The sequence below is a fragment of the Dipodomys ordii genome, unplaced genomic scaffold (genome assembly GCF_000151885.1).
Source record: "Dipodomys ordii isolate 6190 unplaced genomic scaffold, Dord_2.0 Scaffold12, whole genome shotgun sequence".
Classification (NCBI taxonomy): Eukaryota; Metazoa; Chordata; class Mammalia; order Rodentia; family Heteromyidae; genus Dipodomys; species Dipodomys ordii.
In genome coordinates, this window is record NW_012267228.1 from 477885 (window position 1) to 493591 (window position 15707).

The window sequence follows — 15707 nt, forward strand, 5'->3', positions numbered from 1 at the left end:
TGTGGCTCAAAGTGAAAGAATGCTAGCCTTGAGCAGAAGAGCTCAGGGACAGTGCCCAGGCCCTGAGTTCAAGCCCCATGACTGACAAAACAAAACAAAAAACCATTGTGATTTAGAAAAGTGAGTAAGTGGAACTCAACACTGCCTTTTCTTTGTCTGAGTTGTTATTTTCTTCCTTGATTAACTCGAATTACACTGCTAAGATGGCAATAGAGAAATTGGGAAGAATGATTAACCATTTCTATCTCTAAAAGTATTATTATTGAAAGAATGAACAAAAGCCACAAACCACAGGGAACGCTAAGGAGGACACGCGGAGGTGGGTTCACGTGCCTTTATGGTGTACTGATAGGCGCCAGTCCTTGGTTGCCATGGAAACGTCAGGATGCTGGGGGAGAGGGTGATGGGGATGTGAACATCCACCTCCTGCTGGTTCCACACAGGTACCTGTAGCACATGCACCCCTCCATCCTGCAAGGGACGAAACTGCTTCATGTTACCATGACAACCAGTTCAGCAGCAGTTTTTCCCAGACATTCCGCCCCCTGGGAATCAGACCACAAAGGTAGTATTGCACTTATGGAGTGTGGAAAAGATGACAGGCAACCACAGCTTTCTTAGGCTTTGGAGAACGGCTTCCCATGGCTCTCTAATAGTCACCCATGTTAATATTGCTGGCTTGAATCCTCAGGGTACCCAACAGGATCGATGTGCTTGTCTTGTTAAGATGGAGAAACAGGCTGGGAGCACCCCCCCCCCCCCCCCCCCAGTGCTGCAGTGGTAGTGTTAGGGGTTCACTATCTGGGACACGGTGTCCTTTCCTGCTGTATACTGCTGTCTCTCACAGGTCTGGAGGGGATTTGTGCAGGATGGAGAAAGGGGAATGTGCCCACAAGACAAAGCAATTGGCTTTGTAAGAAGTCTTACAGGATTTGAACGGACAAAATAGGGGAATGACTTGGGGGTCTGGCTGGGGCACTGATGGACACAGTTCATCCCGCTTCCAGAAGACACAGACCGCTTTCACCAGGTCAGTGAGAGGGGAGGAAAGGGCTGCTCTGTCTCCAAGAAGAAGAGACCACAGCCCCACCTGGGCAGACTTACGGAAACTAGTGCCTGAGCCCAGATGGGCAGGCCCTCCGTTGTCACCGAGTGGAGTGGAGCCTGGGCCCTGACCCTGCCAGATGACATGTCTTCCCTGAGGGGTGGACTAGGTGGGCCTACGGGAATGGTAAAGGAGTGATGTGAACTTGCCTGGTCTACCACAGAGGTGAGGGCCGCATGGAGAGTCGTTTGGCCGCTCTGTATTGCCCTAACGTGATGGTATGACCCATTCTGAGAAGATGAGAGAACCTCGAAATATTCCACAGGAATCACAGCTTCAATGCGGATGTTCTGGAAAGCAAACAGGAAAGGTGAGAAGTGCTTCCGGGGGACCTGGGAAGGTAAAACAATACTCCCAACAGGCCAGGTCTGTCCCTCCAGGACAGCCAGAGGGCTAGACAAAGCTCTGGACCAGTTCTCTGTCCACTGGCCTTGATAAATGGTACTGGCCTAAACTTAGTCCCTGTTGGGTAGCCATGCCATCAGCCATTTTTTGCTGTGGTTATTTCTGAGACTGAATCTCTTTTCTCCCTGGGCCAGCCTGGACTGTGACCTTCCACCACAGCTGGGAGGACAGGCATGCGTCATCCTCCCTTCCCAGCTTTTAGTGACTGAGATAGACGTTTTGTGAATTTTTTGCCCAGGTTGACCTTCAATCTACAATCCTCGTGATTTCAGCCTCCTAAGTAACTAAGGTTACGCCAAAATCATGGCTCAAGTGACCGAGTTCCAGCCTAACAAGCCAGGTGAGTAGGATTACAGGTACGAGCCACTGCACTAAGCTCCACTCCAGCCTCTGGCCCCTTCCTAGCCACCCTTTCTGCATGGCCTGATGGCCTGGCCCCTACTTCGACCACGCCACTTCCCACTCAGGACAGCTTTCCTAGATCCACGGTCTCAAACTGGAGCTAGCAGATAAGGAGTGGGAGGAGCAATGGAGACATCAAGTCTCCCAGAGACTTCCAACAAAACAGTGACCACTCCAGCCTTTGTTCAACAAGATGAAGACAGTAATGACTTCGGCAAAGAAGCCTAAAGGAGAGAGCCTGGTTTCCTTCAAAAGCACCACCGGGAGGGTCCTGGAAGTTGTCACAGGGGACACAATGGCCACTGTTCCTTCATATCCGCCATACATTTTATACACTGTCCCAGAGCCAGAAAGCTAACTGGGGTGGGCCTCAGCCACCCAGAGGCGTCTGGATGGGCCATAACAATTCCTGCACTCAGGAATGTTCCCTAGCCCTCTGAAAAGCAGGAACATGGTGGTGCTCCCAGCCAGGAAGCAGGAGGGTACTACCATCTCCTCGGATCCTGCCACCAGAGGATCCCTCGCCCAAGCCCTGCAGGGGGTCTGCTGGTGGGGTGGCAGTGCAGGTTTGTAGCCCGCGGCCTCCTGAGATGCCCCCATCTCCACAGACCCGGGAGAACCACAGGAACTTGAAGAGTCTCTCTCAGACTTCCCGGGTAGGGACCAGCACCCCAGGGGCTGCTCTTCGGGCAGCTGCTCCAGTACACCACCCACACCATCCCCCCACAAGAACTCCAACAGGCACTCACGTCAGACAGGTACACCTTGTTGCTGGACCCATCAAACACTTCAATGGTGATTGTATACAGGCGGCCAGTCTCAAGCACCCACCTGTCACCAGGGTGAACTGTGAACCCTAGAAGAGGCAAGTATGGGATGTGAGCATTCAAGTCACAAGGGCAGAGAAAAGAGATGCAACCAAGTCCCATCTGTCTGGGGCCCCACATCCCCCTCCCCCCTCCTCCTTGACTCTCAGAGAGATGCAAGCCTGCTGCCCACCAACACCCTGACCATGAGAATCTGAGCGGTCCTCTGAGTCCTGAGTCCGATTGCCTGCCTGCTGCCTCATGCTGCTCAAGCACTCATGAAGCCGGAGTCCTGTCCTGAGCAGGGCTGCCCTGCAGCTCTCTGTCCTATGCCCACACAGGAAGCCACAGCAGCTTCTCCCATCCCCAGGATGCTCTGCCGCCAAGATGCCCTTCCCACAGCTCACTGGACACATGAGGTCTCCACAAGTCTGCCTTCTGCCCTCACGATTATGAACTCCACAACTGTCCTCTGCTGACCGTGTGTACAGGTCTCTCCTGAGACACTGAGTCTAGGACCCTCCTAATCTCCTGAACCTCAGGGCCCAGCACAGGCCAGACAGGTAGACAGTACCAAGGGAACCTCCTGGCCACCTTCCCTGGGCCTCCACCCTCCCTGGGCCTCCACCCTGTCAACACAGGTCTGCACCCAATAGGCTCTCCTCCACCAGGTGAACCATGTATGTTTGCTGTGCACCAGGTCACGTGCTTAGCAGGTGAGTCACCTCAGCCCAAGGAACAGGCATCATACAACTCCCATGATCCAAGTGTACCGGGGGTCTCCAGCAGCTGTCACTGAAGTTCCTGGGCCCTGGCTGTGTCTCTGAGTCCCCCAGTGCTGCAGGTTCCCCCTCCTCTCTCAGATGCCTCCCCCATCTGCCTACTGACCTGACCAGTACCCCCAGCCTCAAAAGAGCCACAAAAGCTGTCAGGTCAAGTCTGCACAAAGCCTGGCACAAAAACCAAGAGGCAGTGTCCTCCACCTCTCTCCCCACCCGGGACAGACAGGGCTGAGGCTGGGTTCTGAGCCAATGGTCACTGGAAACTATGGTGAGGGCCACTATCCTTCTTCATTGTTTGTTTTCAGCACTAGTGAAGGAATCTAGGTCCTCACGGACTACAAAAGCACTGTGCCACTAAGCTACACCCCAGCCCTCGCTTCTGCCTTTTCATCTCTGGAGCTTACAGTCACAAGCAAACTGCTCAGGAAGCGCCAGGAGGCCTTACTCACCCAGGTACCCAGGTTCAACCACGTAGATGGTGCTGTTGGGGAGCCTAGATGCACCCTGCATGCGGATACCTGAGGTGTTCATTAAGGGACACAACATGAGGCAACAAGTAAAGAAAGCATCTGGCAGCTCCAGCCTGGCTTAGAGACAGCCCGGCCGCCATGCAGACCCCGCATGGCTGTGCAGACTCCACACAGTGCAGACCCCGCATGGCCGTGCAGACTCCACACAGTGCAGACTCCGCATGGCCGTGCAGACTCCACACAGTGCAGACCCCGTATGGCCGTGCAGACTCCACACAGTGCAGACCCCACATGGCCGGGCAGACCCCGCATGGCCGTGCAGACTCCACACAGTGCAGGAGACAGGAGGGCACTCTTGGGCTTAGCCCAGCTGCAGCCAAAACATTCTGCAGAGTCAAGGCCTCACTGTGCTTTCTATTCTATAGCAACGTGGAATCTCAGAAAGGGGCACCAGGGTACACAGCACACACACCCTTTGGGACACCAGCTACCTATATGCCAGCACAGAAGCAGCCTCCACCAGCCTCCACCTCCTCTGGTGGGGCTGCAGGCAGCAGTTTCCGGATGCCAGGAATAACTAGCGCCAGCCCCCGCCACCAATCTCTGGGAGTCTCTCGGTGAGTCACCACAGAGGTGAGCAATTTCACTCAGCACTGCTGCTATTTAGGTTCTTTCTGATTTTCAGACAGTTGGGGAAGACAGAACTATTTTTAGCCTCAGCTAGTTCTCAGGAAGAAAAACAACCTGACTTCAAAGCAGCAGGCACAGCACACCTATGTGACAACACGGCAGAGAGGATACTCTTGTGGCCCAGGACAAGGCTGCTCTGTCCCAGCTGCACCGCGGTGACCCTGGACGTATCCTGGGCCAGGATGGCCACAGGCCGGGCGGGGTCTCCTTCAGGGCCCGGGGTACTGTTCTGAAGCTGCAGCTCATATTGATCGGAAGGCATTGAGAGCTCTGTGGAAAACAAACAAACAAACCACAGAACAACAATGGAAAGAGGAGAGGGAGATAAGGGAAGATGTGGTGTTAGAACCCCCCCCCCGAACTGCCCCCTCCAGCCCTGAATCTCTGGGCCCTGCTGTCAGTGCAGCTGCTGGACATATTTTACTTAATTTTCCCAGTGCTTTCCGTGTTAATAATATTCTCCACATTGTGCACAGAGCTGACACTATGAGTTTGCAGGGTGACCAGTGCATTGAAGACTGCCATAGATGCTGCTTCTCTTTAAATTAATGACAGCCACTGGTGAAATTGCCAACTTCTTGAAGAACACCAGCTCTAGAAATTTCTGATCATCCCTGAAGTGAGAGATCTCTACTTCTGCATCCAAGGCACCAGAGCTCCCAAAAGGGTCTGGTCCATGCTCTCCCACTGGGTCCCAGGTGTTGGGTTGATAACTGCAAAGAGTTCTTGTCCTGGCCAACCTCACTGTAACCCAGGCTCACGTCAAGCCCACTGTGTGGAAAAAGGACTCACCTAACTTGAGCTGAGATATAGAGGAAACACCTTAGGAAATAACAGGTTCTATAAAACCCATCTTCTTCCTCACCCTGCAGGCAGACATGAGCACTGCAGACACAAATGGCAGCTGTTGGCACAGCACTTGCCTAGTGTGCACAAGATTCCAGCTTCCACAATCAATCAACAGAGGAAGAGAAATAATGACTGCTGGTGAGAGAATAGAGGCCTCACATCTATGTTAGGAGTCCTCATGAATACATTTTCTCTTCTTATCCCTCAACAACCCAGGGAATAGGAACTACTGAAACCCACATTTTAGGAATGACAACAGAGGAAGTCAAAATGAGAAGGGTGTTCATGGTCTGCTATGGTCTGAATGTTTTAAGCATGACCCCAAAAGTTCACATGCTGGAAGCTTGGTCCTTGGGTGCTTTGTTGGGGGAAAGATGGACAGAGCTGAGATTGCCACTTCAGAGAGCCTGACGGCCTTTTTACTCCCTCTCCCGACTCACAGAACGTCTCAACAGACACTCACCGCTACAGCTGGAGCGGGTTCTCGACCCTCTACACAAAATCCAGTAGAAGAAACCCTGGGAAACTAGTTGATTTGTGTTTTGAAATCAGAAGACTCCTAATTATTAAGCAGACAGTAGTTGAACCTGGACTATAATCATAGCGATGTTTTATAAACTGTTCCTTAGAATATTTGTGCTCTCTGGCCTTTCAACATGCTATGCTTTACTTAGCAATAAAAGGGAAGAGAATTTTGACATACACTACATGGATGAACCTCTGAAGTGTGCTAGGTGAACATAAGCCAATCTCAGAACAAATACTGCAGTATTCCACTTCCTCGAGGAATCCAGTGAGTGAGTAGTTAAATTTGCTGACAGTACCTAAGCAACAGCTACCCGGGAGGTAGGTGGGAGTTAAATGTGTAATGCAGACAGTTTCAGGTGAGAAGATGGAAAAGTTCTGCTGGTGGCTGTGATGATGTAGGATTGTACGTAATGTGCACTGGGCTGGACACTGACAGTTGTCTACAATGGTAAACCGTATGTGTATTTTATCACAGCAAACAAGGCAGGACATATTTCCCAGGATTTCTGAGTCATGGGCACACCTGTAATTTTTCCTTGTCTGATCTTTTGCACCTTGTAGTCGATGGAAGTCCCCACCAGCAGGTAGACATCATACGCTGGGTTCAGAAGGATGTTCTCCAAAATCAGCAGCCTGACTTCTGCAGGACGGACGTTCTTAGCACAAAGAAAAGGATAGAAGGGTGAGGTGGAGGCAGGAGTGGGGACAGAAGATGTGGGCAAAAGAAAAAGGTTTCTTGAGTGTGTTTTTTTTCTTGAGGTGCTGGGGATGGAACTCAGGACCTGATGTATATAGGCAAGTATTCTCCCACTAACACACATTCCTAGCTCCCAGAGTTTTATTTTTTAACTTTCAGTGTATTCCTAATGGAAGAGGGATGTAAAAGGTGAATAATCAAGATTTCACCCAGAACCCTGGACCTTCAGAACCCCAAGTCCCAGGAGCACCCTGGGCTATAGCCGGCATGCACTCAAAGCTCACTGCCAAGAATGTATGCGCCCTTGCTGTACACTGTCACATTGTATCTCAATTTAAAATAACAGTAGTTAAACAGAAAGAAGAGTGGGAGGTCAGGTGTGATGTCCATGCCGGTGGCCACCAGGAGCTCAAGTTCTCACCTCACAAAAGCTCCAAGGTCAGTGAGGCTGGGAAGCCCCAGGACGGCCTGAAAAGGGGGAGCACGTGTCTCTGACGCATCCTCAGCCCCTACATCATGGCACCTTCTCCTGTCCAACCCTCACTCCCACCTTCTTAAGATCACAACAGAGCCCGGAGGACTCTGAGTGCCCCAGGGAGTGAGTCATCCAGGGGCTGTTTCTCTCACTGCCTATGAGAGCTTCATAAGATAGAGAAAATGGAGAGCATAAAAAATAATTCCTACTGGCAGAAATGTAAATATGCTGTTACTGATAGAGTGCAGTTGATTACTGTCCTGTGGACTTAGGAAGTTTTGCATCTCTTTGTAAATCCATTTCCGCATCCCTGATGCCTATGCCCATCTTAGATGGTTGGCTTCTCCGCTGAGCCTGCTGTGATAGCTTAGGATTACTCACTGAAACCTTCCCAGCACTTCATATGGGTTTGGGTTCTGTGGCAGGTGCTGTGTAGCATGGGTGGCAGGGAAGGTCATATGTAGACCCTAGGCAGGATAGTAAGTTTGTACTTTAGCTTAGTAGTGGGGCGTGATTCCCAGCCCAGAGTGCCACACAGGAGCACACTCTACCTGTACAGCGCTGCAGAACTGGCCCCAATTAACATGTCCTCATGTTCCCAAATTTCTCCAGGTCTCCAAACCAGTGACTAAACCCTCAATAGATGTCTGCAGAACAGAACATCTCTTTGCTAAATTAAACTGCCCCCAGCCCTCCTGCCTATACTTCAAAATGAGACAGACCACAGGGCAGACCAGGCAGACATTAACTGACAAACACCGGAAAGGAACCAGGACCCTGGCGAAGCCTGCACCTGGCTGACTGCCTTCTGTCCGAGTCCTCTAGAAATGGGGCACTGACTAATATCTCCCACTCTGAGATAGTAGGGAGAGGCTGGGAAGATAAAGGGTGGTTGGGGACACGAGGTCGAGACCTAGGTTTGTACAGCAGGGACTACTGAGCAGCTGGCCTCAGGGAAAGATGACACCGAAGACGCCTGGGGTTCAGTGCTCGGGTGTGCACAGCATGGGGAATGCCTGGTGGAAATAAGGCAGGACTAAGAATCCTGCTGCTCTGGTACCTCCTTCAGAACTGACAAACAACGAATGATTTGTGACCCTGCCCCCCCAAGAAAGTGACACCGCATGACTCACTCTCCCTTTCTGGTGCCATGACTCAAACAAGCCTAACCTGCAAGAAACCTAAAACACCCTAGAGCCATCTCCTTGATGCAACCTGTCCAAGGGCATGAGAGAGTCGACCTGAACCAAGCCAGAGACCCAGCCCCTGGAGGCCCACCTTGTACACGGCCTCCTGAATGCGAGCCTTGAGCTTGGAGCTCCCCGTCTTCATTCCAGACACCAGGATGGTGTCTCCCTGTTTGGCTGCCCGTTCCATCTCTGAGATGTAGGAAGGAGGTATGTATGTAGACTCCAAGAAGGTGAGGATTCTAGAAAAGAAACTTGTCATCAGACCTGACACAAGACTCCCAGAATGAAACACAACATTCAAGTTTACCAGGGCCTCCCAATGTGTGCTGCAGCCTGAAGTAAATAGTACTACCCCACCACTTAGAAACGTGTTGCTGCAACTCTCGTCTCTGTAGACTGCAGACTCCCAGGCCCTGACCCAAACTGTCTGCGAGAACAAGCATTACATCAAAACCCACGTTGGATTCTGAGACCCGAGCTTAGTCCATATGCCCAGCCCATATGGGAAAGGCCCACAGAAATGAAGCACTAGGCCCAAGACCTCAGGCCCAGCCAAATACAGTTAGCAATACCCAGGACATCCCCAAGGAAAAGCGAGGGTTGTAGCATGCCCTTCCCTGCATTCAGGCTACCAAGCAGGGCTGGCTTAAGAGATCCCTACCATAGTCTTTCGCTCCATCCTGCAGTTTACAAGTGGGCCCATGTTCCTCCCCAAAGGGGCAATCTGTTGGCAGACTTCTGTTACTCCCAGAACCAGTGGGGGCACTGTGCACACTGGGATTTACTTTCTTGTTCAATGTGGTAGATGACACAAACTGTATTTTATGAAAATCAAGGACAACTCTGTTCCAGCATGCCTCATTGGATCTTGACTCTGTCTAGCACATGGAGTCTCTACCCACCAGTTCAATCCTAACTCTGGCCTCACAGAAATTGAACTTTGTATTCTTCCCAGCTGAAGCCTAAAGAAGAACTGTGCTTCCCGTGTTGGACAGTGAGGATCCACACAGACCTGCCACCCACCAATGTCAGACAAGAGGCACAGTGCTTCCAACTCTGTTTCTGTGACTAGAGAACAGACAGGGCAGAGGTGTGAGACCATATGGACACAGAGGGCACGCACCTCCTCACGGGTCTGTTCGTACCCTGTGCTGGGCACTTTCCTGTCCTGCTTGACCACTGCTGTCACTGCTGGCCCATCCCAAGACAGCCCTTTGTTATCTGTGTCGTCTCTTTTCTCTAGAGCACACCACAGCGTGGTTCAAGCAGCCAGGTGCCCCTGTGGTTGGAGGAGGAAACTCTCTCTCATTGGGAGTCACTGTAAGTGTCACAGGCGTGCTGAGAAGCCTGTGGGGCTCCTTCAAGGAGAGACGATGGGTTCGTTCCTGAGACGATGGATGCCTGAGATGCTTCCCCTCCAAGGTGGCCGGGGTAGGTGCGGCTGAGCCCCTGGACCTCTTACCTCAGTGCATTGTGAGAATCTGAGAACCCATCTGCGTCCGTGTCTTTCACAATCGCCCAGTCAAAGACCAGCCCTGCCAGTGTACTGAAGGTGTTCCCTGAAAAAGAACACACATAGGAATGGGTTCCCCAGGGCCCAGGGGAGAGGAGAGGGGAACTTGCCAAAACCATACTGTTTTGTTCCACACCTTTGCAAAACATGCTTCGTGACTCCACTTCCAGAAGGAGAAACTAAGTCTGGCAGAGCCGGCAGCACTAGCCCAGTCATGTGGCCTGCGCTGGGATTTGAACCCAAGCTTTCCCACTGAGCCTCGCCGTCTCTAGCTGCTCTGGATCTACAGCACCCTCTTGTCTACAGCACTTCACAGTTGAGGTCACCAAGGCCTGCACCATTCATTCTTTCCACCCCCTCCTGTGGTAGAAACCCCTTCTCTCCCAGCAGGGAAGGATAAGGGTATGGAATTGGGAGCCCTGGCCCAGCTGTGTGGTGTCTTACTACTCTTCCTGTCTCTTCACCTTGACTGTAACGCTTCAGGGACTCCAGAGTTTGGAAGACAGAAGACATGAGCCAGTCCCAGCCAGCCTGACCTCTGAAGGCCTGGCTGGCTGTGAGCCTTGTGACCCTTTCATGATCATCAATGCCTGACCTCTGAAGGCCTGGCTGGCTGTGAGCCTTGTCACCCTGTCATGATCATCAATGCCATGTGAAGACCAGCTTCCAAGTTCTCTCAAAAGCCCAAAGATCTGGATGCCTGGGCCTTGCTCCCACTGCTGGCCGTAACTGGCTCAGCCTCTCCAGATGGACACTTCTGCTTTGCCACAGTCCCTTGCTGCCCTCCTATCTCAGTGTACGCTGTGTCCCTGCAGAGGAATCCTGTGTTTGGACACTCCTGTGGCCGCACATGAAGGTCTGCCTTCAGCATCTTTAGGCTTTACCCTGTTTCCCCCTCACTCCCACCACATTTGCAGGTAGAAGAACAGATGAATGCCTGATGACTGTAACAGCAAAAGAGAATCCTTGGGCCGCTGTAAGCTTCACTACCTCAGGAAGAGGCAAGTGTGCAGCTAGCTGTGTAATTTGCAGGGCTTAGGCAGATGAAAATGCAGAGCCCTCATTCAAAAAGTCAAGCGAGAGAGCCATAAGAAGGCAAGTCAGAGGTTAGGAGAAAACAGGAGACCAGGCACAGGGCCAGCTGAGGGACTGCTCCCTCGAGTATAGGGCAGGAGAGAGTGACAGCAGATCTTAAGAGGATCCTGGAAGCCGTGCCCTGAAACATGAGACGCACATGGACCAGCCAGCAGCCCACCACTGGCTTCCCCTCATGCCACCTTTCACCAACAACACTGTCTCCAGGTGAGGAGATCTGCTGCAGGAAGCAGTCAGGGCCGCTACCCCGAAACCTCACAGCCAAGCGCTGACACGAAGCAGGACACACAGCGACCCAGGCTCCCAGCCTCCCTCTCCCAATCCCAGGAGGGCCACCAAACAACATTAAGCAATTCATCTAAACAAACACTTCCCAGGTGCTCACTGAGCCCAAAGTCCAATGTCGAACAGGGAAGCAGCCAAAATAAAGAAGTGGCTTCAATGCTAGCTGCCAAGTGCTAAACCTGATGAGACTAAGTAGTAACACCTCCTGCTCTAAGGCAGCCTGGCAAAGGGTGAAGCGAGGATAGCAGGGAGGTGGCCATTCCACCATGGGCAGCCTCAGGGAGCCTGCTGGGAGAGACCACCAGAGCAACAAGTCCCAAAGGAACCAGGGTGCCTACAGCAGAGATGGGGCAGGCCCAGAGCTCCGTGTGGGACGTGCGGCACAAGGAAGGGAGGAGGGGCACTGGGGAAGCTGAGCTCATCCAGCTGGACAGATACGCAAGGTATGAGGCCAAGGACATAATTTCCACAAAAAGCACCTGGCCTCTGGCCATCTGGGCAGCATTGTACCCATTTCAGCTAGAGTAACAGAATACCCAAGACCAAGTCTGGATTTTGAAATGTCCCCCAAAGCCCAGGTGCTAAAGCCTAGTCGCCAGATTGTGGCACTCCTGGAAAGCTGGGAACCTTAAGGAAAGTTAAGTCACTGGGGGCGTGCCCATGAAGGCTCTCTCGGCCACTCAGCTTCCATGAGACGAGCTGCCCTGCCCTCCTCTATCACTGGCTCCTGCCACGATGTTCTGTGCCACCTTAGGCCACAGTAACAGCATCAACATAAGGACTGAAACCTCTGGAGACATGAGCCAAAATAAATACCTTCTCCTATTATAAGGTAATAAAGAAGGGAAGGGCAGCACACCAGGGCCGCGTTGTCCCTGGTCCACTTGCACACACACATACACACGCATACACTGGACCAGGGAACCAAAACCAGCCCTTTAAGCCAAGCAGAGAGAACAGCTCCCGCGGGCCACAGTGTGCTTGCCTAGCCAGCCATCCCACTTCCCATCACTGCCCTCAAGTCAGCTTTACCGGGGACGATCACTGTGGTCACAGACAGAGGCCACAGCAGAGGTTATCGGAGACAGGGGACGGCAGTCACCTTCTGAGTCCAGAGCCTGGATCTTCAGCTCCAGAGGGGAGTCTTCAAGGTAGAGCTCCCGGGTGGTGGAGACAATCTGAATGCCATGAATGAGGTCCACAATGGCATCGCAGCGCAGCACCTGCCCTGTGGCTGGAGGACAGAGAGAAGTCAGCACTGAGGACAGCACCAAGCCCTGCCCAACCTCCGGGGCCTCAAATTCCAAGGGTCTGTTACTTTGGAGAAGACAGCAACTAAGGAAATACCATCACAGCCAGGTTTGGTGGCTCATGCCTGTAATTTCAATTACTAGAGAGCCAGAAATTCATGATTCATGCCAGCCAGGCAGAAAGTTAGCAGCCAACAAGTCAGCTACTTGGGAAGATGTGGCAGGAGACGGCGTGAGCCTACAGACTTCAGGCCAGAACACAGTGAGATCTCATATGCTCACCTCAGTGATACTGAAGTCTATCCTAGGGAAGAAATAAACTAAAAGAGCCTAATTAGGGCTGGGAAGGTGACTCAGTGGTGGAGTGCTTGCCTCGCATGCATGAGGCCCTGGGTTCCATTCCTCAGCACCACATAAGCAGAAAAAGCTGGAAGTGGCGCTGTGGCTCAAGTGGTAGAGCGCTAGCCTTGAGCTGAAGAGCTGAGGGACAGCACCCAGACCCAGAGTTCAAACCCCATGACTGATCCCCCCCACCAAAAAAAAAAAAAGAGGCTAATTTTTCTCTGTATAAAAATATTTATTCTTGCCAGGCGCCAGTGGCTCATGCCTGTGATCCTAGCTACTCAGGAAGCTGAGATCTGAGGATCGCAGTTCAAAGCCAGGAAAGTCCGTGAGACTCTTATCTTCAATAAACCACTAGAAAACCAGAAGTGGCACTGTGGGCTCAAGCAGTAGAGCGCTCTCCTTGAGCTGAAGAGTGCAGGGACAGCGCCCAAGCCCAGAGTTCAAGCCCCATGACCTACAAAAATATATATATATATATTTATTTATTTATTTATTCTTGGCCAGGTATGACAACTCATGTCTGTAATTTGAGCCTCTTGGGAGGCTAAGAACCAGATGGTTGTGGTTCAAGGCCAGTTCAGGAAAACGTTTTGCAGTACTCCATCCCAAGCAATAAAAAGCTGGTTGGTGCCACATGCCTGTCATCTCAGCTACTCTGGGAAGCATAAATAGGAAGAAAACAATCCAGGTCAGCCCAAATAAAAAAGCTACACAGAGATGGGAATGTGGCTTAATGGTAAATGCTTGCCTAGCATGCGTGAAGCCCTGGGTTTGATTCCTCAGTACCACATAAACAGAAAAAGCCAGAAGTGGTACGGTGGCTCAGGTGGTAGAGTGCTAGCCTTGAGCACAGAGAGGCTCAGGGACAGAGTCCAGGCCCTGAGCTCAACCCCCAGGACTGGCAAAACAAAACAAAACAAGAAAAAAAAAAAACTAGACCCTAGAAATACAATGAAAGCCAAAAGGGCTAGGGAAATGGCTCAAGTGGTAGAACACCTGTGTGGCAAGCATAAGGCCCTGAGATTAAACCCCAGTGTGGCCCCCCAAAATTATTCATCTATCTATCTATCTATCTATCTAGATATAAATAGACATACATAGATAAATATACATATGTATCTGAAAACACTTTAAATACCCAATATAAGGAAATGCTTATACAACTACTCCCTGTTAAGAATATTTTTTTGAGCTGGGAGCCAGAGGCTCATGACTATAATCCTAGCTATGCAGAAGGCAGAGATCTGAGGACTGAGGTTTAAAGCCAGATCAGGCAGGAAAGTCTATGAGACTCTTATCTCCAATTAACCACTACAAAGCTACAAGTGGAGGTATGACTCAAGTGGTAGAGCACTAACTAAGAGACAGTTCTCAGACCCTGAGTTCAAGTCCCAGTACAGGCACACACACACAAAAAAGATTATTATTTGGCACTAAAAATAATTCTACAGGGGCTGGGGAGGTGGCTCAGTGGTAGAGCGCTTGCCTTGCATGCCTGAGACCCTGGGTTCGATTCCTCAGCGCCACATAAGCATAAAGAAAAAAAGCCAGAAGTGGCGCTATGGCTCAAGTGGTAGAGTGATAGCCTTGAGCTGAAGAGCTGAGAGACAGCACCCAGGCCCAGAGTTCAGGCCCCACAACTGGATCCAAAAAAAAAAATAATAATAATTCTACAGCAGGCACTAAGGGTGTCAGTGGTACAGAGCATTTCATTAGCAAACACAAAGTCCTGTGGTCAATTCCCAGCACTGTGAAAAAGAAACAATAATAATAATTGCATGTAAAATGGACACTACAGTGTCAGTCACGGTGGTAAGTATGAGAGCACTTAATGTTACTTTTTTTTTGGGGGGGGGTCCAGTCGTGGGGTTTGAACTCTGGGCCTGGCGCTGTCCCTCAGCTCTTCAGCTCAAGGCTAGCGCTCTACCACTTGAGCCACAGCGCCACTTCCGGCTTTTTTCTCACTTAATGTTACTTGATGAGTGCAGCCATCCCTGTGGGTCTGTGAGCACCACAGTAAAAACAACCAACCGCAGACTGAAAACATCCACAACCAAGAGGTGGAGCTGTGGCTCAAGGTTGCGCCAGCCTTGAGCAAAAGAGATAAGCAAAACATTAGGTCCTGATTCAAGCCTCAGTACTAGCACAGGAAAGGAGGGGAAAGGAGAAGAATGGAGGGGAGGGGAGGGAAGGGAAGGGGAAAGAGGAAGAAGAGTGAGATTCAGGAAGAAAATATCTCTACACTAAACATATGCTAACCTTTTCACTTTTTTTTTTGTTTTGGGCCGGTCATGGGGCTTGAACTCTGGGCCTGGGTGCTGTCACTCAGCTCTTCAGCTCAAAGCTAGCGCTTGAGCAACAGCACCACTTCTGGCTTTTTCTGCTTATGTGGTGCTGAGGAATCGAATCCAGGGCCTCATGCATGCAAGGCAAGCGCTCTATCACTGAGCCACCTTCCCAGCCCACCCCCCTTTTTTTTGGTGGTGGTAGGACTGAACCATGGGCCTTGTACAGGCTAAGCAAGAACCCCACCAACTGAGCCCACTCTACTCTTGACATTTTCCTGTCATGTTCTCTAAACAATACAGAACCACCATTTCCACAGCACTTTCATTGTGTGGGGTGTTAGAGATGGCCCAGGTGTGATGTGTTCAGGAGAGGATGTGCAGCTTCTGTGCAAAAACCACACAGGGTGGGCTGGGAAGGTGGCTCAGTGGTAAAGCGCTTGCCTTGCATGCATGAGGCCCTGGGTTCAATTCCTCAGCACCACATAAGCAAAAAGAAAAAGCCGGAAGTGGCGCTGTGGCTCAAGTGGTAGAG

The 15707-nt window shown here is 51.2% G+C and overlaps 1 protein-coding gene across 1 annotated transcript in view; it reads right to left on the reverse strand.

The window, feature by feature from the left end:
* Positions 1-15707, reverse strand: part of Nup210 (nucleoporin 210kDa) — a 90421-nt gene that overhangs the window by 49388 nt on the left and 25326 nt on the right. The window contains exons 9-17 of the mRNA XM_013010323.1: positions 12395-12526; positions 9862-9958; positions 8488-8638; positions 6561-6693; positions 4772-4930; positions 3950-4018; positions 2662-2768; positions 1255-1395; positions 334-471 (exon numbers count right to left, since the gene is read on the reverse strand). Coding sequence (XP_012865777.1) covers positions 334-471; positions 1255-1395; positions 2662-2768; positions 3950-4018; positions 4772-4930; positions 6561-6693; positions 8488-8638; positions 9862-9958; positions 12395-12526 — 1127 coding nt within the window. The remainder of the gene's footprint in view (positions 1-333; positions 472-1254; positions 1396-2661; positions 2769-3949; positions 4019-4771; positions 4931-6560; positions 6694-8487; positions 8639-9861; positions 9959-12394; positions 12527-15707) is intronic.